Below are 22,461 nucleotides of genomic sequence, written 5' to 3' on the forward strand. Positions count from 1 at the left end.
AATTATATCCCCTGCCGGGGATCGAAGCCGGGACCTCCTGCTTCAATTCACATCGCTTACCGTTACGCCAGGGAGCTCGTCCCTCAGGACGAACATATAGACTATAGGTGTATACGGACAGCATCATTATTATATCCGGTAAAAAAAAAATAAGATGAAATAATTGATAATTTTAATTCCAAATTTAAATTTGCATACTTTATAAGCACTTTGGTAACGTCAATTATATATGTTTGTTGTGACTCTACCACCAAGCCTTGAACATTCTGTATTTGACAGCCGAAGAAACCCGGGCGGGGGCTAGTGCAGCGCCTTAAAGGTAAACAGGGCCGATTCCGCGGCAACCTGTCCGGCAAGCGAGTAGACTTCTCGAGCCGCACCGTCATATCTCCTGACCCCAACTTGCAGATCCAAGAGGTACAGTAACTAATACTTTTTGAATTATTTTTTGTATTCCAATACAGTGGACGAGCGCCCCGTGTCATAGGTGGTGGCCTCCCCAAACTACTGGAGCACGGGTAAAAGCGGTGATGAAAAGCTTGACTTCACTTTCGGGGGGCCGAGTTCGAATCCCAGAACGCACATCTAACTTTTAAAAGTTAACAATAGAATGACATGATCGTGTAAAATATATGAATATCATGTGATTATAATTGCTCCAGAGTCTCGACTTTAAACACTCGTTGAAAGTCGAGACTGTTTGTTTTATTAAACTATTTAAAAATTGAAAATCGAAATGATTTTTTGCTTCTCTTACAAACTATCTTAATTGTAAAAGGTTTTCGTTTTCTTAGTTAAAAAAACTGTTTTGGAATAGTTTTAAAATAATTTCGATATTATTGCAATGCCCTGACGGGGCTTCGTGTTCATATGCGTATCTACCTACTTACAGTATTGGTTGTGCGTTGTATACACAAATGCGATAAATAAATACAAAATCCCTACTAATATAATAAATGTGAATGTAAGTTTGTTTGTTACGCTTTCACATGAAAACTACTTAACCGATCTTCACGAAACTTTTTATACATGTTCTTGGAGGTATTAGAAATAATATACTTAGTGTACTTTTCATTGAAAAAAAAAATTACGTAAGATAAAAAAATGTTAGTGAAAATCTCAAAATCTCAAATGACTATAGGTGTAGACTATGTAGCAGGATGCTGCCTCCCAAAATTACGCGGGTGAAGCCGCAGGGCACATCTAGTAAATAATAATTAATTAATTAATTTATTATTCAATGAGGTGGAATTATTCAATTATTATTTAGTAAACAAAAATAACCTAAAATAACCGATGTAAAACTTAATAAATCTAAAAGGTCTTCGAAACCACCGCAGCGAGGCAAAGTTCCTTATATGCTGGCAGCTTTGTCCCTTTGGATGGCCAAACTAATTCTTTGGCCGAGGTAACTGCCCGCTCTAGGATCTCGATAACCCTTTTTGAATAAATAATTGTATTGGTTAAACAGGTAGGAGTTCCAGTCCACGTAGCCAAGATCCTGACATATCCGGAGCGAGTGTTCCCGGCCAACTTGCATTGGCTGCGGCAACTAGTGTGTAACGGCCCGGACATCCACCCCGGAGCTAACTACGTCCAGCAGCGAGGCTTCAGCCATAAGAAGTATCTTAAGTACGGTAATAAGGAGAAGATCGCACAGGAGTTAAAGGTAAGAAACAACTCTGAATTAATATAATATTTTTTTCTCTGAAGTTGTTTGTTTCAAAAGTGTCTCATTGTAATATGGACCTTTGAAAAAGTAGATCGAAACTGCAGTGTTTCTTACTAGATGGCGCTACAGTCGGTATAAGACTGATGTCGCAAGGGAGTCGCAAGTTCAAATCCTGTCGGGTCAGAAGAAAAATTATTTGCATTTTAAATTTAAAAAAATTGATAATTCTTCTAAGTGTTGGTAAAATACTAATAAAAAAAATTGGTTGTCTGTAAAGTCGGATTAATGACAATAGTTGACCGTGACAACGTCGTAAGAAAATACTGATGGAATGGTTGCATTTTTCAAAAGAAAATTTTAATTTTATTTGTTTGATAGATATTATCGACTTGACACCACATTCACTTTTCACTGCACTTCATCCTTGCCGAAAACATGTAAATGTATTATTGTATGGAAGCTGTCCACGCGGACGCATCGCTCACTTAAGTAGGAGAGAGACAGATGTCGAACGCGGAGGCCGACTGTGCCTCTTTGAAGCTCGTTCCGCGCTCTCGCTTGCACTTCAAGCCTTGGATGGAACGCCTCAGAGCGAGGTAACGCCGCATTTTCGTGCGTGCAGCCGGCTCCATCGAATTATAAGACGATGTCACGTCAAAAATTAAAATTATATGTAAAATTAAATAATAAATTCTCTGATTCCGAATACTGAATAACTGAGAAGTGTAAAATTAAGTTAAATTTGGAGTTTGTCTATCATTGCTCTTACCAGTTTTTACTAATATTATAAATAAGAAAGAGTGTTTGTTTATTTGCTTGTCTTTCCTTCACTCTCTAACCAAGCAATCGATCGACTTGATTTGACATAGAAATATTTGAAAGGACGGAGAGTAACATAGGCTACTTCTTAATAAACTCCGTAATAAACTCGGACGAAGAACGCATCAAGTAGTTAGGTACTTTTACTATATTGTAACACGTGGCACGAGATATTTATCTCTACCAGTTACTCGTATTTGTCAATCTAAACGTTTTTTCTATAGCGATTTCTCGAGATAATGGGTAGATATGGCTAGACGAGATAATGCGTTTTGTCGTGGTGCGCATGCTAGCTAGCCCTAATGGTCATTGTTGCAGTGCGGCGACATAGTGGAGCGGCACCTGGTGGACGGGGACGTGGTGCTGTTCAACCGGCAGCCGTCTTTGCACAAGCTGTCCATCATGTGTCACAGGGCACGCGTGCAACCACAGCGCACCTTCAGGTACAGACGCACACACAGACTTACACAATTATTTGCTTGTTAGTTGTTTATATGAATCCTTTTTTTATTTATATGAACAGTGTGTGATACTTGGTACATGACCTTGGTATATAGTTTGTTTGTTTGAAAGCTTTATTGCACACACGCATTTTATACAAAGTAAACACATATACAGAAGAAAATTAGAATAGACAATAGAGCGTGCAAAGGCGGTTTTATCACTAAAAAACAAGTAAAGTATACTTATACGATTATGTGTTACTGTATATGTTTACTTTGAGATTAAATAGGACTGGTAATATTCCGTTGATCTTCTCTCAGGAAACATGTTTTGTATTGTCGGGTAAACCTTTAAAATCAATACTAATTTAAAAAACTTATCTTTACAAAGCTTTGTTCTTTTACGCCTTTGGCCAACTCAGAAGTAGCAGAGTTGGCACAGGCAGGAGACAAAAATATATCCACTGACATGGGATATAATTAACATGGAATAGGAGAATTAATCCCCGTTTATTATTACACATATATTATTTTGATATTATTTTCACTTGTACGCCAATGCTCTCAGAGTTGATAAAGCTGTGGGAGAAGATAAACGTTTATCATTTCCCCATGGAGATGGATTGTCGCCAGCCCATGCTAGCCGTGCATGAAGAGATTGATATTGTAATTATTAGTGAATTCTTCTTTTAAGTTGTGTCGACTCAGTCGGCATACATTCTGGATTAAATCTGAATCCTGGAACCGCCGGACTTGACTCTGACAATAGCTGGACTATTGCCAGGGTCAAGTTTACCTTCCGGGTTTTAAAATTACACATTTCATAAAATGTTCCTTTAGGCATAACAGTTTTCCTATAAATTCACTAATCTTAGTATATTCTATGCGCTTACCTTAAATTTAGTTTTTTGCAAAGTCATCGCCTTCGAGTCATTTTTGTCATAGTGCTATACAATTCCATTCAGTGAAAGCGAAAATAAAGCCATATGAGATCCACTGCTCTAGACCAAATTTATATCTCGCAGTCCAACCCTATTCGCTGCACACTCGACACAACCGCCTACGATGCTCTCCAAGTTTCTGGAGATAGCATTGAATGGCCGTAGCATCGTGATTAGGAAACGCATGGATTGAGATGGTCAGTTCTCTCACACATGAGGGGTATCGACTAAAGGAGGATATCTTTTTGTGTCCCAATTTCTTTGACCCCTTACGAATTCGTCTTCGAACCCAGGAGGTTGATATAGACCAGTATGAGCTAACTGGCAATGGTTGGTCGTTCAGGTTCAACGAGTGCGTGTGTACGCCGTACAACGCCGATTTCGACGGCGACGAGATGAACATGCATCTGCCGCAAACTGAGGAGGCCAGGGCCGAAGCTCTCATCCTTATGGGGGTAAGCATTCACCATTGTCAACCCATTGCCGGCCAAATCAGAAGTAGCAGAGTTTTTGTGGCACAGATCATCCTACACTACAACCGCCGTGCTTATTTCTAGCATATGTATACATTTCGAATGCGCGATAAAAACCCTGTGATGGTGTCTCATTGTAACCACATTAATCGAGAGGCGGATTAATTATTATCATCTAGAAATTCGTTAATTTCTTATCAAGCTTTCTCGAACAAGTAAGGTTGTAAAAATTTAGTAAATTTATTTTTTGGATTTTTATTGTAAATTCTTATTACACATTTGCTCTCACTAAATTACGCGTACATCCTACAGAACAAATCGAACCTAGTGACCCCTCGCAACGGCGAGCTCCTGATCGCGGCGACGCAAGACTTCATCACCGGCGGCTACCTCATCACCCAGAGGGACACCTTCTTCACCAGGGAGGAGGCCCAACAACTGGCTTGCTGCCTGCTGGCCGGCCCAGACAGTAGCATGAGAATCGACATGCCACCGCCCGTCATACTGAAGCCCAGGATGCTGTGGACTGGCAAGCAGATATTTAGGTAACAAGCTGAAGTTTATTGAAGTGAAACTTCCTTAGAATCGTTGTGAAACATTATACATTTATTTACCAATTCTAGTTTTTATCCTAATAGTTCTGATACTCTACATCCACCTCAATCTCTCGCAGGCTGCTTTTCAGAAGTTACACTTCGACCATCGAATAAATTGCAGAGGATTTATTTTTATTTTTCTTCTCTCGGACCGGTAATAGGTTGATATGAAGATCCTAGGTACTTAGAGTCATTCAATTATTATAAGAGTCGAGTAAATAAGATGTTGGTGTACTATTTAACCGTATTATTTTGTTTGCAGTTTAATATTGAAGCCTAATAAGCGCTGCGAAGTGAAAGCGAACCTGGAAACAAAGGGCAAGAACTACACGGCCAACCAGGACATGTGTGTGCAGGACTCGTGTGAGTTTAACCTTTTTCTACATCATTAGACCATCTGACTGATGAGCTGAAGTTAAGTAAAAAAAAAAAAAAGTAGTCCTAATATTTTTTTTCACTAAACTACTACTTTTTATCCCAGAAAAACAAAGGGAATCTAACGGATTTGAAAAAAAAACCATAATAAATGCCGGCAAAAATTATTGCTAGAGTTACTGTAGATCCATGATCGATCTAAGGATCGATCATGGATCGGATTATTTTAAAAAAACACGGTCCTTATGACCGTCCTTGTTTTTGTTTTAAGATGTAATAATAAGAAACTCGGATCTGGTGTGCGGTTCGATGGATAAGAGCACTCTGGGCTCCGGCACTAAGAACAGCATCTTCTACATTCTGCTGAGGGACTGGGGCGAGGAGTATGCTGTCAGGAGCATGTGGAGGCGAGTGTCCAAGATATTTCACCATTTTCAATATAAAAGTTTATGACAACAAACGCCAACGTTAACTTCTCGACTTAATTGGTTAGTTTTTTGGTCATATCAAGAAACAACAAGCGCAATAGCCAAAATGGCGGCTATTTAAAGTGACTGTGTATTTTTTTTTCAATTATTTCTAATAACTTTAAATTATTTCTAGTAGTTAATTTTTTTAACAGTATATTTTACTTTTAGGATATTTTTTACTAGCATATGTATCTTTTTTCCGATAGTTGCAGCGATGTAATCTATTGAATAAAAAGTACAAGCATACATCCTTTTATGAAATTAAAACTTCAAAGTGGGACGTATAACAACAGGTTAGCGCGAATGGCTTCTTACTACATGATGAACCGTGGCTTCAGCTTCGGCATCATAGACGTGACGCCGGGCAAAAAGCTTATAGACGCCAAGAACAAACTTTTAGAGTCCGGGTACGTATGAAACTAATATAAAGCAGCAATTTCATTAAAATACGCCATGTCGAGCAAGGATTGACATATTTACATAGAAGTATGGCTGGTTTTAACTAGATGGCGCTTTAATAAATTTTTGACTTAAAGTTGATTTTATTTTCAAACCCTTTATGTGAGAAAGGGCTTGAGTGTTATAAGCGGTGATGACCCAGTGGGTAGGACTTCGACTTCACTTTCGGGGCGTCAAGTTTGAATCCTAGCGCGCCATTAACTTTTCTAAGTCGAGTGCGTGTTATGCAATTTAAATATCACTTGCTTTAACAGTAAAGGAAAACATCGTGAGGAAACCTGCATGCCTGTGAGTCCTCCATAATATTCTCAAAGGTGTGTGGAGATATCAAACCGTACTGGGCCAGCGTGATTGACTACGGCATTGACCCCTGCTCTTCGTGGGAGATGCACACGTAACCTGAACTGTGACTGTAATGGCGTGATTCTTGTGATGATGATTTTCAGGAATGTGTAATAGGCCCTAAGGGTCGGGTATGCACTGCTTATATGCATGCATGAAGTGTACGACACTGAAGTGAAGTTAAGTGTAATATTAAGTTCATTCTTATAATTTTGCATGCATGCCTAATGTATTCACACTAAGAAATAAATAAATCCCTCCTCGATTTGCATATTCTTTTCTTATGGCTGGGGTTTGAAACACCCTTCGGAGTTCTATGTTTTCTAATTCTTACAACCTGGGTATCTTTAAAACAAGAGTGAATAAGGCATCTTCTAGGCAAGCGCGTCCCATCCTAGCCCAAATCTACATGTTCCATGAGGCGAGATTTTGGTCAAGCGCAAGTCAATAATTAGCTTAGGTTTGTTTTCTTGTCAGAAATTAAAATGCCATCTCGTGAACTTATCTCATTGTTTTATCCCAACAGTTACTCCAAGTGTGACGGGTACATCCTGGAGATGGAAAAAGGCACTCTGCAGTGCCAGCCCGGCTGCACCATGGAGGAAAGCCTGGAGGCTGTCATGCTCAGCGAACTTAGCAGCATCAGGTTAATACCGTACTTCTAGAACCAGTCCAGCTAAGAACTCAACAGGGTATTGTCGCAGTAAACAGGCCGCAAAATTTTACGCTGTTGACTTGACTTTGCTTTTTATTATATTTTCTGTATTTATATGTGCTGTACAGTGAAACTGTGTTCATTCTTCATAATTACACACACACGGGTTACTTACACAGTCTTATCCAGATACTGAAAAGACGCTGGAAGTTGTGTTAACACAAATAATAGTAGCATACGAGGCACAATACTCTCGGGTCACATGCACACCCACACCCACGCTCACCCACACACCCATACATCCACACACGGAATCACCCACGCATGCACAACCCACACACTCACACACACACGCAACACCCACACACGCAGGCACTCACACACATGCATACTCGCACTCAAATGCGCTCACAAAAGTTTTTGAAACTGTTTTATATGTGTCGGTATTTTTAACTGCCTCGTTGTTGTACAGTGGAAGGTTTATTTTAATAAATCTAACTTCGTTTCAGAGAGTTGGCCGCTAAAGCTTGTTTCCGAGAGCTTCACCCTACGAACGCACCCCTAATAATGGCACAGAGTGGATCAAAAGGTTACATTTTCATGATGATATACTAATAAGGCAGATTCTTGTTCAAATTTCTAACTAAAATGTTATCCACTGTATAAAACTCTTAAAGAAAAAAAATTCTGAGTTTTCTGTATGGAAAAAAATATTAAGTTCTCATTCTTTAACCATGTAAAAAGGCTCACCGATCACCTCTCGATTTGATTATCAATCTACAACGTTCCTTAGAATCAAAATCCATAAAGTTCTTTAGAATCACACTTCAGAAGATGGTTTAAGATAAGTGCTTGGTTTTAATAAAATTTAATTCAAACCAGGGTAAGTTTTTCTGTATGAATATATAGTAATGTTGTGTACACTTGTTATTGACAAACAGCTCATGCTCTTGTCGTGAATAATTTTAAATGAAAATTATGTATGTAAAATTAAAAAAAAACAGCCAAGTTTGTTTCCGACTCGCACACGAACCATCATCTATAAACACGGAAAATAAATCATGTTTGTTGTATGAGACACCCTGTTTTATAGTACTTGTTGTTATCGCGGCAACAGAAATTTCAATTGTCCAACTCTCACAGTTTATGAGATTCATTTTGGTGACAGACAGACGGATGGACTGTTGAGTCTTATTAAAAGTTCTGTTTTACTCTTAGGTTCGGAACCCTAAACATTGCAAAAAGAAGTGAAAATAGTATAGTGCACAGAGCAACCACGAAGCGTTTTTAGTTATGTTTTAGTTTGCAAAGTTCTGAAATCGAACACGGCATGCTTCTTATAGATTGAGGATGCTGATAGTAAATAGATGATCTGTTATTACGCAGGCTCAAACATCAACATATCGCAAATGATCGCGTGCGTGGGCCAGCAGGCTTTGAACGGGAAGCGTGTACCCAACGGGTTTGAGGACCGCTCGCTGCCACACTTCGAAAGACATTGTAAGTACGATACCTTTTTAATTTATTCAAAGACCAGCGTGCCGTCTGGTGATGACAGGTCAAAATATAAACAAAGTGTAAATGAAAACCGAAATAATACTTCATAGGCTTTTGAGGTACATTACGTACTGTCTCTGAGACTTATCTGTGTAACCGAAAACCTAATAGTTTCTGAGTAATCCACTGCCATAGTTTTTACTTAAAATAAATCAGATACAAACATCACATGAGAAATTAAAATGATGTGGCCCTGTCACTTTATTAGGTACGCGTCGCGTCGAACTATGCGCGTGTCTGTCTTTTTATCTTCAATAGGGTTGTCAAAAGTAAACAGAATGATTTGAATTCGTTTGTATGGAAAAATAAACACGCTTTAGATTTAATATCTTTACATGGTGATTCCTTATGTAATATACTTATGGATCCTTCAATATTATTTCTTGATTATGTCACACGCTGTATATATATATATATATATATTTTTTTAATTTAAGTAATAATTATAAAAAAGGTATAAGTGCAAAACCATCGCTTATTAAGAGAGCAACATTAGCCAGGGCATGCAATAAACGCATCCTGCAAGGTGTTGCCATCAACCTAAGGCGGAGATATAAAGTCTCATGTGCCTTTAATTACACCGGCAACCACGCCCTTCAGAGCGGAAAACAGCATTGCGAAAATGCTGCTTAGCGGCAGAAATAAGCAAAAAAAAAAATCAAAATTTCTTTATTTTAAGCACAATTCTTATTGAGAAATCCACTTTAAATCTGCAGCGAAGATTCCAGCGGCGCGTGGTTTTGTCGAAAACAGTTTCTACTCTGGCCTGACGCCCACGGAATTCTTCTTCCACACGATGGGCGGCCGAGAGGGGCTTGTCGACACGGCTGTCAAAACTGCTGAGACGGGCTACTTACAACGACGACTTGTAAAGGTTAGATTATTCAGTTCATAACGCCTATACAGACACGGTTTTCGCATAGAATTAAGAACATACAAACATGTATGAGACAACCATTATTGCATGCAGTGCATTGTGTTTGTTACACACATACCAACCTAACCTGGGGTAATGCTGATATTGATTCTATTTTCGTCCTGCAGAAGATAGACATTAAAGGATGAATTTAAAGAAGTTAAAATAATAACAGTGCATAGTCTGTACATATTTGAAAATTTAACTTATATCCATAAAAATATAACAAAATTTTAAAGGCAAATGGACTGTAATAATATGTATATTATAAGCAAAAATAAACTCGTGCAGTTTACTAGGCTACCTAAAATTTCTAATTAATTCAAAGGCAATGGTATATTATTTAATAACAAATAACCGAATGAAATCTTTGAGATGACTTTCAATAAGTTTAAAGTTTATATAAAACGTAAGCTAACAGAGAAATCCTATTATAATGTTAAGGATTACAAAAAACTTGGATGGGAATTGCTCTAACTTCACAGCTTAGTATTAATTTACGTGAGATGGCGATAACAAGAAAAAATTACCCGCCTAAGAGTGTTGTAAGCTCTTCTTAGATCAGGGCGCGTATAGGACCCCGGCCTCTTAGCTTTAGGTTTAAGAAGTTGGCGAACGAAGTTATCACCATCCCCTTACAATCATGTAAAAATATATGTATGAACGCTTCCTAAGTGCCTGTGATAGGCCTACATGAATAACGAATTTTTGAATTACACAACATGGCCGTTAGCACTCACGATAGGGTGTTTCTTATGCACCTAAAGTTATAAAGTGTTTAGTTACTGCAATAGTGCATTCAAGTGATTCAAACTGAATAATGAATGTGAGGGCCGCCGGCGCCGATGGAAGACTATAAAAACGTTATTGATGCTGAAAAACTACAGTAGACGTATCAATAGTGATTGAAGACCAAAAGTACTCGAAATTAAATGAATTTTGAATTTGATTATAATATACCCCTTTTTAAAATCTTTATTTGCATTGCAAATGCAAAACTGCTGATTATTTTTTTTTAACATGGTTATAATTGACCGACCAAGCAGATCGTCCACCTGATGGAAAGTGGAAAACCATCGCCTAAAAACCGAGCAACACTTGGCAGCATGCAAGGAGCACGTCCTGCAACATGTCACTCTACCATCAACATCAGGCATAGGTGTTCAGCCTCATGTGCCTGTAATTACACCGGCAACCACGCCCTTTAGTCTGGAACAGCTACAATGCTACTTGGCGGCAGAAGTAGGCATTGTTTTTGGACCGTTGCAGTCGCTGGAAGACCTGGTGCTGCACTATGACATGACGGTGCGCAACGCCACCAGCGAAGTGGTGCAGTTCCGCTACGGCAGCGACGGGCTCGACCCGTCCTACATGGAAGACCGCGATCGCCCCGTGAACCTCGGCCGGGTACTGGCACACGTCCGAGCCCTGTGCCAGTCAAGGTACGACTGAGTTTGTTCGTACCCATACTATAGTCGGAAAAATGTAATAGGCCCGTTTTGACATTTGTGCAAGACCATAGAATGTAACTTGGAACGAAACTGAAAGAAACAAAAAAATAAAAATCAATTACATACAGTGTTTTAAAAAATACGTAAATTTTTTTGGGACGATAAATAATATGAAAGAATATATCGCGAGTATTCTTTTTGCGCTTACTTCATAGTAGCATGCAATTTATAATTGTTGCGAAACGTTCCGAAAACAGTTACGTTCTCAGTCTTTTTTTTTTTTATACTAGAGCTGTAACCATTTTTTTACTGAATATCGAAATTAAATATTGTGTAGTTATCTTTACTGCAAAGAATGAGCTTGGTTCTCAAAATGGGTTCTAAATAATGAGTCTGAGATGATGTATCTGACCAAGCGGCACATGACTGAAGCGTCCCCGCGCGCACTGCGCAGTTTTTCGTTCCTCATCTTGTAAAGTTGACTGTGCGCTCGTTTAAGTTTGATATATATTGTTTACTATTACGTTAACTATGGCTCTTCTATTTTGGACATTAATTAAAACATAGTGATTTGACTCGATTTTTATGTTTGTTGTTATATAGTACTAACTCTGTTTCAACATGTTGAAAAGTGGACGTATAAGCAACAGCCAGTCACGCGTATTGGTTGTGAAGTTAAAGGAATACTTTGAACGAACGAACACTTTACAATACATAATAATATCAATCAAGTACTGATACAAACTTGAATTGATTTATCGTGAGTATCGAGTACAGAGTCTTATGGTTCCATAACTAGTTACGTCGCGATGACAAATGTCAAAACGGGCCTATTACATTTTTACGACTATAATAGCAATTAAGTCAAATTAAGTTTACACGACGCTTTGTCAACGCTATGTGCACTTGCATATCAGTCCATGATTTTGTGTGTTTTCTATATTTAGAGACGTGTAATGTGCATGTTGTTAGTGCTCTTAATAAATAAATAGGATTACCGTTCTATTAAATTTAAATGACAATGTGAGATGGTGATAACAAAAAACCGCCTAAGTTTGTTGTGGGTTTTTAAGTTTTTAGATCAGGGCGCATTTGGAACCCTCGTAGCTTTAGTTTTACGTTTAAATATAAGATTATCGCCATCATCTCACTACTACACATTTTTCATGTAATGTACGCATCGTATCTATGGACCTACTTGAATAAAGATTTAAAAAAAAAACTACAAATGTGAAGGTGTGTATGTCTGTTTGTTTGCTTCTTCATCAACTATAAAAACAACCTTGAAGATATTTTGTACGTGTATAGTTTGCATCCTGGAAATGGATATATAATCTTCATCATCATATCGACCAATTAACTACCGGCCCACTACAGGGCACGGGTCTCCGCTAACAACGAGAAGGGTTAGAGCCGTAGTCCACCACGCTGGCCCAGCGCGGATTGGTGCGGTGATGGTGATGATGACCACATACATACATACTTACTTGAACCCTAAAAACATGACACTACTTTTATAGGCAGAGTATACATCTCCCGCAATGCGCTCAACCGAGTAAACTAACTTAGGACTACCTGATTTTTATATTGATACCTGTATTTCAGAGATGAGGAGCCTCTGGACGGCGACGGCATCGTGGTGGCTGCGGAAGAAACCCTCGCGTTGGACGACTTCAAGACTTGCCCTAAAGAGTTCAAAGCTGAAATGCTGTATGTACAAGCATATGTTAAATCAGAATTTATTGTGGCAGCTCTTTGTGTACTCATTGGAAGTACCGTGGCGCAAGCAAAGCCGCGGTGGCCTACCGCAGGCGTCGGCGGCAGATTTGGGACTTCTCATTTTTTTTCATTTGTTTATTTGCATTGCAATAACTGAAAATAACCCTCGGGGGGACACCTCGTACTGGAAAATTAAATCTAAAAACTTTGTCGGTAGGGTGGTAACTACCTACGGCCAAAGCCCATCCAGCCTATCCCACCAGCCTAGACTAGAGAAAATTCTGAAATTATAAATTCCCGAATTGCCCCTGCCGGGAATCGAACACTACTACTTAAATTCACAGCGCTCACCTTTGCGCTAGGGAGGTAGTTAAAGTAAACGTAGGTAGAAAAAAACGTGTGTGTACTTATGTACACGCGTTAGAAGTAATACTTCTTTGGCGTAAAAGATAAATTTTTTTTCAAAATGTTATCTTTCGCCTTAACGACACTAACTAATACATTATAATGTTTTACTTTAACGCATTATCTAGTTAAAAAAAAATATTTATTTATCACAAAATAAATATTTATACATAATTAAAGAAACTTGACTTTGGGACCGTGGGGTCCGGAGGCAAGAGCCCTTTTCAAAGAATTATCGAAAAGGGTTATCGAGTCTACCGGTGATCCTAGAGCGGGCAGTTACCTTGGCCAACGAATTAGTTTGGCCATCCAAAGGGGCAATGCTGCCAGCATCTTAGGAACTGTGCCTCGCTGCGGTGGTTTCGAGGACGTTTTAGATTTTATTTAGTTTTTAAAAAGCTTATTTTTGGTTATATTTATAATTAGCATAATGAATTCCAGTTTAACATACGAAATTAAACTTACATGAGATAAAAAAAAAATTAAAGAAATGGACATTTTTTTTATTACCATGAAACTTATACATATTGATATTAACTTTTTTTGAAAAACTCAAATGTTTACTGTAGCTAACACTGTGTCGGTTTTTTGTGACGGTAAGCGCGCGCATCGTAACAGTTTACTCTCATCATTTTTCCCTAATTCGCCAAAAGAAGTATAACTTCAATAATGTCACACTTGGTCCTCTTTTGCGCAGAACGTTCCTGAAGAAGATCGCTAACCGCGTGCGTATCCTACGGGGCAAGTACGCGTCGTGCGGCGCCGTGGCGCACCAACTAGAGCGGTTGACGCTGACGCAGCTTGTGCGTTTCATCCGCGTGTGCCACGACAAGTACCAGCGCAGCGTCATCGAGCCCGGCACCGCCGTCGGCGCGCTCGCCGCACAGGTCTGTGTTTACTAACCGCCGACGCAAAACGCAGGATTACTCAAAAGAAAAACAATATACTTATATTTATTTAATTTGTATAAAATAATTTACAAATATTTATTAAAACTATAAAGAGAGTGACGCCTTTCGATGTGGGAAAAGAAGTGTCCGTTCGCCGGTCACGAGCCCGGCACCGCCGTCGGCGCGCTCGCCGCACAGGTCTGTGTTTACTAACCGCCGACGCAAAACGCAGGATTACTCAAAAGAAAAACAATATACTTATATTTATTTAATTTGTATAAAATAATTTACAAATAATTATTAAAACTATAAAGAGAGTGACGCCTTTCGATGTGGGAAAAGAAGTGTCCGTTCGCCGGTCACGAGCCCGGCACCGCCGTCGGCGCGCTCGCCGCACAGGTCTGTGTTTACTAACCGCCGACGCAAAACGCAGGATTACTCAAAAGAAAAACAATATACTTATATTTATTTAATTTGTATAAAATAATTTACAAATAATTATTAAAACTATAAAGAGAGTGACGCCTTTCGATGTGGGAAAAGAAGTGTCCGTTCGCCGGTCACGTACGCCGGTCACGTACGCCGGTCTAGGTATGTGATCCAGCGTAAGCGGGCATAAGTAGGTACTCCAGTGCAAGTTGGCATGCTGGCGCCGTAGGATGTAACAGGGTGCTATGCGTTTGACGTTTACTTGCGTGTGTGCTTTTATAAATAAATATACCACCACCACCACCTAGTCCACCAATCCGCAGTGTGTCAGCTTGGTGGACTACGGCCTTAACCCCTTCTCATCGTGGAAGGAGACCCGTGTCCTGCAGTGGGCAGGTAATGAGTTGATATGAGGATGATGATGAAATAAATATACTACGACAATACACACATCGACATCTAGCCCCAAAGTAAGCGCCATGTACGCGATGGTAAGATGGGAACTACAAGGTAAGGACAGTTTTAGTGTAGAAGACCTAGCAAACCTCTCTATAGGGGATATCCTGAGGTTCACAAAAGAGACTGGTAGGTTTCAGGGGGGGATGCTGCCGGGACACCAGTAAACCTGTGTCTCAACATGGGGAATAGTCCTTACAGAGGACTGATCACCCGTCTGGCAATGGCAGGCGTCCCCTCTATAAATAATAATAAGCGCGGATTGTGTTATGGATACTAAGATGACTGATGAATATTTTTATGAATAATATACATTAATACTTAGAATATACAGATAAACACCCAAACACTGAAAAGCATTCGTGTTCATCACACATTTTCTAGTTGTGGGAATCGAAAGCAGGGTCGCTGCCCACTGCGCCAGTCTGTCGTCTGTGTGTGTGTCGTGTGTCTGTCTGTGGAATCGTAGTCGCCGAACAGATAAACTGATTCGGATGTTGTTTTTTATTTTGAAAGGTCAATTAGTCGGGATTGTTTTTAACTATGTTTGATGAAAATTGATCCAAGAGGGCCGCCGCCACAAAATGGCGGATTACATATTTTTTTCACAATTTCCTCATCGGTATCAAATAAAAGGGATTAATTAGTAGACTACACGACACTATGACACATTTCAAATCAAAGATGGCCGCCTTTGATTTGAAATGTTTCGTCTCAACATTGTGAAAAACACCTCAATATGGATACGATAAAAAAACTTGGGTATGAATTGCTCTAAATTCATAACTAAATATTAATTTACTGTAAGATGGCGATAACAAAAAAAAAATCCCGGCTAAGTTTGTTGTGGGCTTTTGTTAGACTAGAGCGCGTTTGGAACTCTCATAGCTTTAGGTTTAAGTTGGCGAACGAAGTTATCACCATCCCCTTACAATTATAAATAAATAAATATACTACGACAATACACACATCGCCATTTAGCCCGAAAGTAGCTTGTGTTATGGGTACTGAGATAGCTGATGAATATTTTTTTATGAATATAATACACATAAATACTTATAATATACAGATAAACACCCAGACACTATAAAACCTTCATGTTCATCACACAAACATTTTCCAGTTGTGGGAATCGAACCCACGGCCTTGGCCTCAGAAAGCAGGTTCGCTGCCCACTGCGCCACACGGCCGTCAAAATTATGCTAACACATATGTATGTACGCTTCATAAGTGCCTGTGATAGGTCTAAATAATTAAGAATATGAATTTAACTCCTTTTTTTTAATTTGAATTTAATTCCTTAATTCCACTGTGTTATTTAATATTAAGCTATGAAGTTATAAATTAGGATTAAGAAAAATTGTATTTAGCCAGTAAGATATTTCATTGTAAGGAATGTAAATATTTTTTTATTAGAGTAATTCATACTCGAACTTTTTTTTATTAAAGTAATCCTTAACATTATAATAGGGTTTCTCTTAATTAAATGAAAACTTTATTAATATTTGTAAGGACATCCATCCTAAACACTTATGTTGTCATTGCAGAGTATCGGCGAGCCTGGCACCCAAATGACCCTCAAAACTTTTCACTTCGCTGGCGTCGCTTCCATGAACATCACTCAGGGTGTCCCTAGAGTCAAGGAGATCATCAACGCGTCCAAGAACATCTCCACTCCCATTATCACAGCGGAACTCATACACCCACTGGATCAGGAGTTCGCGAGAAGAGTCAAGGGGAGAGTGGAAAAGACTACCCTGGGTGAAGTAAGTTCGCTTCGGGTTTAGTTTAATTTAGTACGTCGGATTAATATTAAAATGGAAGTATTCGAATGTGAAGGATTCAACTCACATTTACAACAAATAAATGTGGCATAACACTGGAATAGATATGCAGTGTACACACTTCAACTGACAGCACCTTTCAAATGTTAGAGCGTTATTGATCGTAGCGTAATGTCATAAAATATAGCTTTCTTCGATAAATGGGCTATCCAACAAAAAAAAAAATCCAATTGGAAGCAATAGTTCCTGTGCGCATTCAGCCAAACAAACTCTTCATCTTTATAATAAATCAATCATAAATCAATGAATGACTCATTGCAGATCAAGATATCAAACCAAGTTTCGTCTACCGGCATGCAATATTACAAATATTTAAAAAATTTAAATAACAATATACCAAAATAAAGTAATGTCAAAGTTATTGGATCATTAAATAATGAAATGTCTGCTTTAATGTTCATTTACAACGTAAAAACTGTAGATAGATATATAAAACAATACACACAAAAAAGAAACGACACAAAAGACAACTTAATAAATTTACTCAAATATTGGTATGCTAAGGCGGTCTTAGCATACCAATAATATAGCGGATAATAATAAGGCGGTATAGCAATTAAAGGTAGTAACAATTATATAATAACCAATCAAATAGTCTATGTTTTGGTTTTAATTTATTAAGCGTCATAGTTCCTGCTTTAAAGTCCCCTGTAGTATACGCATTGGTTCTTTAATGCCCAGTGACCGTTTAGTGAAGTTATTTATAATATTTATTTAAGTTATTTATAGTCGTGATTCTGTAATGGCGCCGGTCATAAAGGCTCCTATCCATTTACCGTTAAGTAATGTTATCCTACTTCCTACTAATATTATAAATGTGAAAGTTTGTATGTATGAATGGATGGATGGATGGATGGATGCATGGATGGATAGATGGATAGATGGATGTTTGTTTGTTTCCAATTGGATTGCATTTTGGAATGGAGATAGATTATACCCCGATTAACACATAGGCTGCTCTTTTCCCCGGGGAGTGTACGGTAACGCATATGAAACGGTGAGCAACAGTTGCTTTATAATATTATTAGTGATTCTTTAATGGCTCGGGTCAGAAAGGCTCCTATACGTTGAGAGTTAACCTACTTCCTACTTATATTATAAAATGCGAAAGTTTGTATGGATGGATGTTTGTTTGTTACTCTTTCACGCAAAAATTACTGAACCAATTTGACTAAACTAACATTCTTCTCAGTTGGTTCGCTCTTGTCAGAGCGGTCGTGGTGATCACTAAAGTGATGTGGCACGCTTGACTATCCGTCGCCACTCCTCTCTGGCCTTTCTTGCACACTCATGTAAGGGGACATCAGCATATAGGCTGCTTGTTATCCCGGCAAAATGTACGGTTCCCGCAGGATTCATAAAACCAAAAACCGAGCACGGAGCCGCGGGCTACAGCTGGTTTTTAATATTAGTAGTGTTTCTTTAATGGCGCGGGTTATAAAGGCTCCTCCATTTGCCCAGTGAGACCGTTAAGTGATGTTATTGTGTTCATTTCCTCTGCAGATAACAACGTACATAGACGAGGTGTATCTACCGCACGAATGCTTCTTGCTCGTCAGACTTGACGCGGAGCGTATTCGACTTCTGTGTTTAGAGGTCAACGTCCACTCCATTGTTTACTCGTGAGTATATACCATCTTAAAGCGGTGGTGAAGCGGTGATATCGCATTGGGTAGGAGCTAGACTTCGGGGGGCCGACTTCGAATCCCAGAACCTCGCACCTCTAACTTTTCATTAATATCGTGAGGAAACTTGCATGCCTGTGCCAACCTAATTTATTTTATATAATAATTAAATAGTTCAAACAAACTAAAAAAACACGCTTGGTATAAAAAACTAAACTAATTTCTTTCTTTAAGTTTATTCATAATAGCGATTTTTTTTAGTTTTTCTTGATCTATTATTGTTATTAGAGCAAAATTAATCGGTAACCCATCCACCATTAAAGAGATAAAATATAGATAATTTTTTTTTTTTTATTCAGTGTGCCCGTCTATCGAAATGCAAGTTCTAATTATTATTTAAAACAGGCCATTAAAAAGTAACAGCTAACGCCCTCTACCATCTAGTAGCTTAATGTTTTCTGTGGAATTTGTTAGGTACGCGAACGCCATAGGTTTTTTACATTTGGGTCTAGATGGCGCTGTAGTAATTAGTAAAAAATCTTATTTTTTATAGTGATAATTGGAATAATCTTTTCAGATTAGTGTATTGTTATCGGTCCTCGATATGTCTACAAAGTTTGAAAGAAATCTGACCGTTTAAAGTGGCCCAAAATCGCGCCCAAAGAAGTCGGTTACAAACAAACATACAAACATACAGGTGAAGCTAATAAAAAGCGTGTAAAAAGAATATGTCATGTTGTATCTGCAAAGTGTCATTAGTCTATGAAACCAAATACATGTGATTCGACAACGTCGCTTAGTCGGGTCAGTCAGTGACCGCACGATAGAGTCGTGGTTCGCGTGCTGTTGCCACTGTTACATTACAGAGAAGGAACTAGTAGAGTATATATGTAACATTGAATATATAATATTTCTCAAACTATGGAGTTAAGAAAAAGTCGTACAATAAAAGTTGTTAGTTTTAATGTAAATAATTACAGGCTGAGAGGTTTCTGGTATTTATTTAATCCTGTGTACAACGTGTAAATGAAAACCGAAACAATACTTCAGGGGCTTTAGAGGAACATTATTTGCCATGTCTGAGACTGATCTGTGAAACTGAAACACTAATAGTTTTTGAGTAAACCATTACTTTACCACTAGAGTAAATCAAGTGACTCATGACCCTTTATTAGGTACGCATCGCGCAGCGTAGGTACTATGCACGTGTCGGTCTTTTATCTTCAATATGTTTGTCATAAGTAAACAATTTTGAATTCGTTGTATGGAGAAATAAATATGCTTCTTTTGATTTAATATTTTTACAGGGCGATTCCTTGTGAAATATATTTATGGACCCATACAGAGTATCTTGATTCCGTTACACGTTGTATCTCTTTGTAGGATATGCACATCAAAGCTCAAGGTCAAACCGGCGAACGTGCAGGCTGTATCGGAATGGGCGATCAAGGTGTACGCGGACCCCGGCAAGCACGGCGGCTGGCTCAACATGGCCTTGCAGCAGCTGGCGAGGCAGTTACCCGCAGTGGTTGTGAAGGGCCTAACCAGGGTGTCTCGGGCGGTCATAGCTTGCGATGACTCTGGGTCCATTAACAGGTGAGGTATTCGACTTTCCGACTCTCTGGTTTAAACTGATGTTCATGATTTTGTGTCGAGCACAGGGAAATCCCAGTGGTTAGGAACTTGGCCTCCCGTTCGGAGGACTGAGTTATGTACCCGGCACGCCGACCTTTAACAGCCGGATGGCGCGGTGGGCAGCGACCCTACTTTGTGAGTCCAAGGCCGTAGGCTCGATTACCACAACTGTAAAATGTTTGTGTGATGAACATGAATGTTTTGCAGTGTCTGGTAGTTTATCTGTATATTATAAGTAATTATGTGTATTATATAAATAAAAATATTCATCAGCTATCTCAGTACCCATTACACAAGCTACGCTTACTTTTGGGCTAGATGGCGATGTGTCTACGAAGGTTTCGTCACGATGTTTTCCTACATCGTTGAAGTAAGTGAAATTTTAATTGCTTAAAATGCACATACTCATTATTTTTAACAAGGCGCGTTTGGAACCCTCGTAGGTTCAGTTTTAACTTTACGATTGTAGTTATTGCCATCACTACTCACTGCTATGTACACATTTTGTATATAAACAACGCCATCAAAAGTGCCATCAAAAGTGCCATCTATGTGCCTATTTGAATAAAGAAATATTTGACTTGACATAACTTAGCAAAGTTAGAGTCGCGTGCTGGGATTGGAACTGGATCCCCCTGAAAGTGTAGTTGAAGTCCTAACCTGGGGCTATCTATCACCGCTTCATAATTATTTGTTGACCATGACCTTTTTACCTTCCAGATATAAATTATGCGTTGAGGGCGACGGCTTACGGGACGTAATCGCAACATACGGTATCGATGGAAGGAAAACCTCTTCCAACAATATTCTTGAGGTAACTAGCACTAGTTTTGAATAACCTAATATTCGGATAACATTATCATGAATGAATGTATTAATAAACTTTTATTGTACACCACATAAAAATACAGATTTTATTTTTAATAAAAAGTTAACACAAAGTTTAAAATATAGCGGCCTTATCGCTACGTAGCGATTTCTTCCAGGCAACCAATGGCGTAAAACACAAAACTGTATGCAACGTGCAACGTGAATTACGAAATAACATTGATGGATATATTAGTTCATTTCATAAGCAATCACCCTGTAAAGATATTAAATCAAAAGAAGCATATTTATTTCTCCATACAAACGAATTCAAAACATTTACTTATGACAACTCTATGTTGTTAATATCCCATAAACTCGCACGAAGCGAATTGCATCTTCTTTCTTATACGCATGGCTGGGGTGTGAAACGCCTTTCTGAGTGTTCTAATTCTTACAACCTGGGTATCTCTAAAATTAAGTCAATGGACATCTTAGGTAAGCGCGTGCCACCTTAGGCCACATCTACACTTTCCATCGTTTGAGATTGTGGTCAAGAGCTAGTCTTATCAAAGTTAAAAAAAAATATTAATCCATTACCGGCCCACTTCAGGGCACGGGTCTCCCCCCACAATGAGAAGGGGTTAAGGCCGTAGTCCACTATGTAGACTTTCAGGCATGTAGGTTTCCTCACGATGTTTCCTTCACCGTTGAAGCTAGTGATATTTTTAATAACTTTAAACGCACATAACTGAAAAGTTATGGGTGCGTGCTGGGATTCGATATCGGCCCCCCGAAATTTAAGTCGAGCTCCTACCCACTGCGCTATCACCGCTTCTCAATGATCCATTAATGAGTACTAATCGCATCTCCGTAGGTGTACCAAACGCTGGGCATCGAAGCCGCCGCGACCACCATCATGAGCGAGATCGAGGCGGTGATGGCAGGCCACGGCATGGCGGTGGACCGCCGCCACGTGGCGTTGCTGGCGGCGCAGATGTGCGCGCGCGGTGAAGTGCTCGGCATCACGCGCTACGGACTCGCGAGGATGAAAGAGTCCGTGCTCAATCTGGCAAGCGTGAGTTCAACTTTAAAACTTGTTTAATCATCAGAGAATTTAAACTATCGTGACTTAAATTAAAATTATATTAGTTACAAAAATATATTAAATTTAAAAATCGAAAAATCGCCTTCTGTTAAACTAACAATTGTACTAGCCTCGGTTGAATGTTGAAATTGATTGTTAGTGTATACAGACCACTCCTATTTACCTTCGATGAAGTATAATATAAGATATCTAAACCGGATAATAGTATATAGATAAAAACCGATAATTTCGTACGGGAATTTAATGTAAATATATTTAAGAAAGCAACTCCCAAAGTTGGCTGGTCGGTTTATTGTCTATATAATACTAGCTTTTGCCCGCGGCTTCGCTCACGTTAAGTTTTATTTTTGATTTGGTAAATTTACTACAAAGGG

At 38.9% G+C, this 22,461-nt stretch overlaps 1 protein-coding gene across 1 annotated transcript in view; it reads left to right on the plus strand.

Moving 5' to 3' along the window:
* LOC120632019 (DNA-directed RNA polymerase III subunit RPC1) overlaps positions 1–22,461 on the plus strand; it is a 30,472-nt gene that overhangs the window by 6,778 nt on the left and 1,233 nt on the right. The window contains exons 7-26 of the mRNA XM_039901767.1: positions 280–417; positions 1,472–1,669; positions 2,810–2,934; positions 4,219–4,330; positions 4,661–4,893; positions 5,207–5,307; positions 5,591–5,726; positions 6,083–6,196; positions 7,117–7,236; positions 7,755–7,834; positions 8,632–8,745; positions 9,519–9,676; positions 10,988–11,160; positions 12,775–12,879; positions 13,991–14,180; positions 16,616–16,834; positions 18,416–18,534; positions 19,921–20,133; positions 20,893–20,986; positions 21,857–22,057. Coding sequence (XP_039757701.1) covers positions 280–417; positions 1,472–1,669; positions 2,810–2,934; positions 4,219–4,330; positions 4,661–4,893; positions 5,207–5,307; positions 5,591–5,726; positions 6,083–6,196; positions 7,117–7,236; positions 7,755–7,834; positions 8,632–8,745; positions 9,519–9,676; positions 10,988–11,160; positions 12,775–12,879; positions 13,991–14,180; positions 16,616–16,834; positions 18,416–18,534; positions 19,921–20,133; positions 20,893–20,986; positions 21,857–22,057 — 2,943 coding nt within the window. The remainder of the gene's footprint in view (positions 1–279; positions 418–1,471; positions 1,670–2,809; positions 2,935–4,218; positions 4,331–4,660; positions 4,894–5,206; positions 5,308–5,590; positions 5,727–6,082; positions 6,197–7,116; positions 7,237–7,754; positions 7,835–8,631; positions 8,746–9,518; positions 9,677–10,987; positions 11,161–12,774; positions 12,880–13,990; positions 14,181–16,615; positions 16,835–18,415; positions 18,535–19,920; positions 20,134–20,892; positions 20,987–21,856; positions 22,058–22,461) is intronic.

The sequence above is a fragment of the Pararge aegeria genome, chromosome 19 (genome assembly GCF_905163445.1).
Source record: "Pararge aegeria chromosome 19, ilParAegt1.1, whole genome shotgun sequence".
Lineage (NCBI taxonomy): Eukaryota > Metazoa > Arthropoda > Insecta > Lepidoptera > Nymphalidae > Pararge > Pararge aegeria.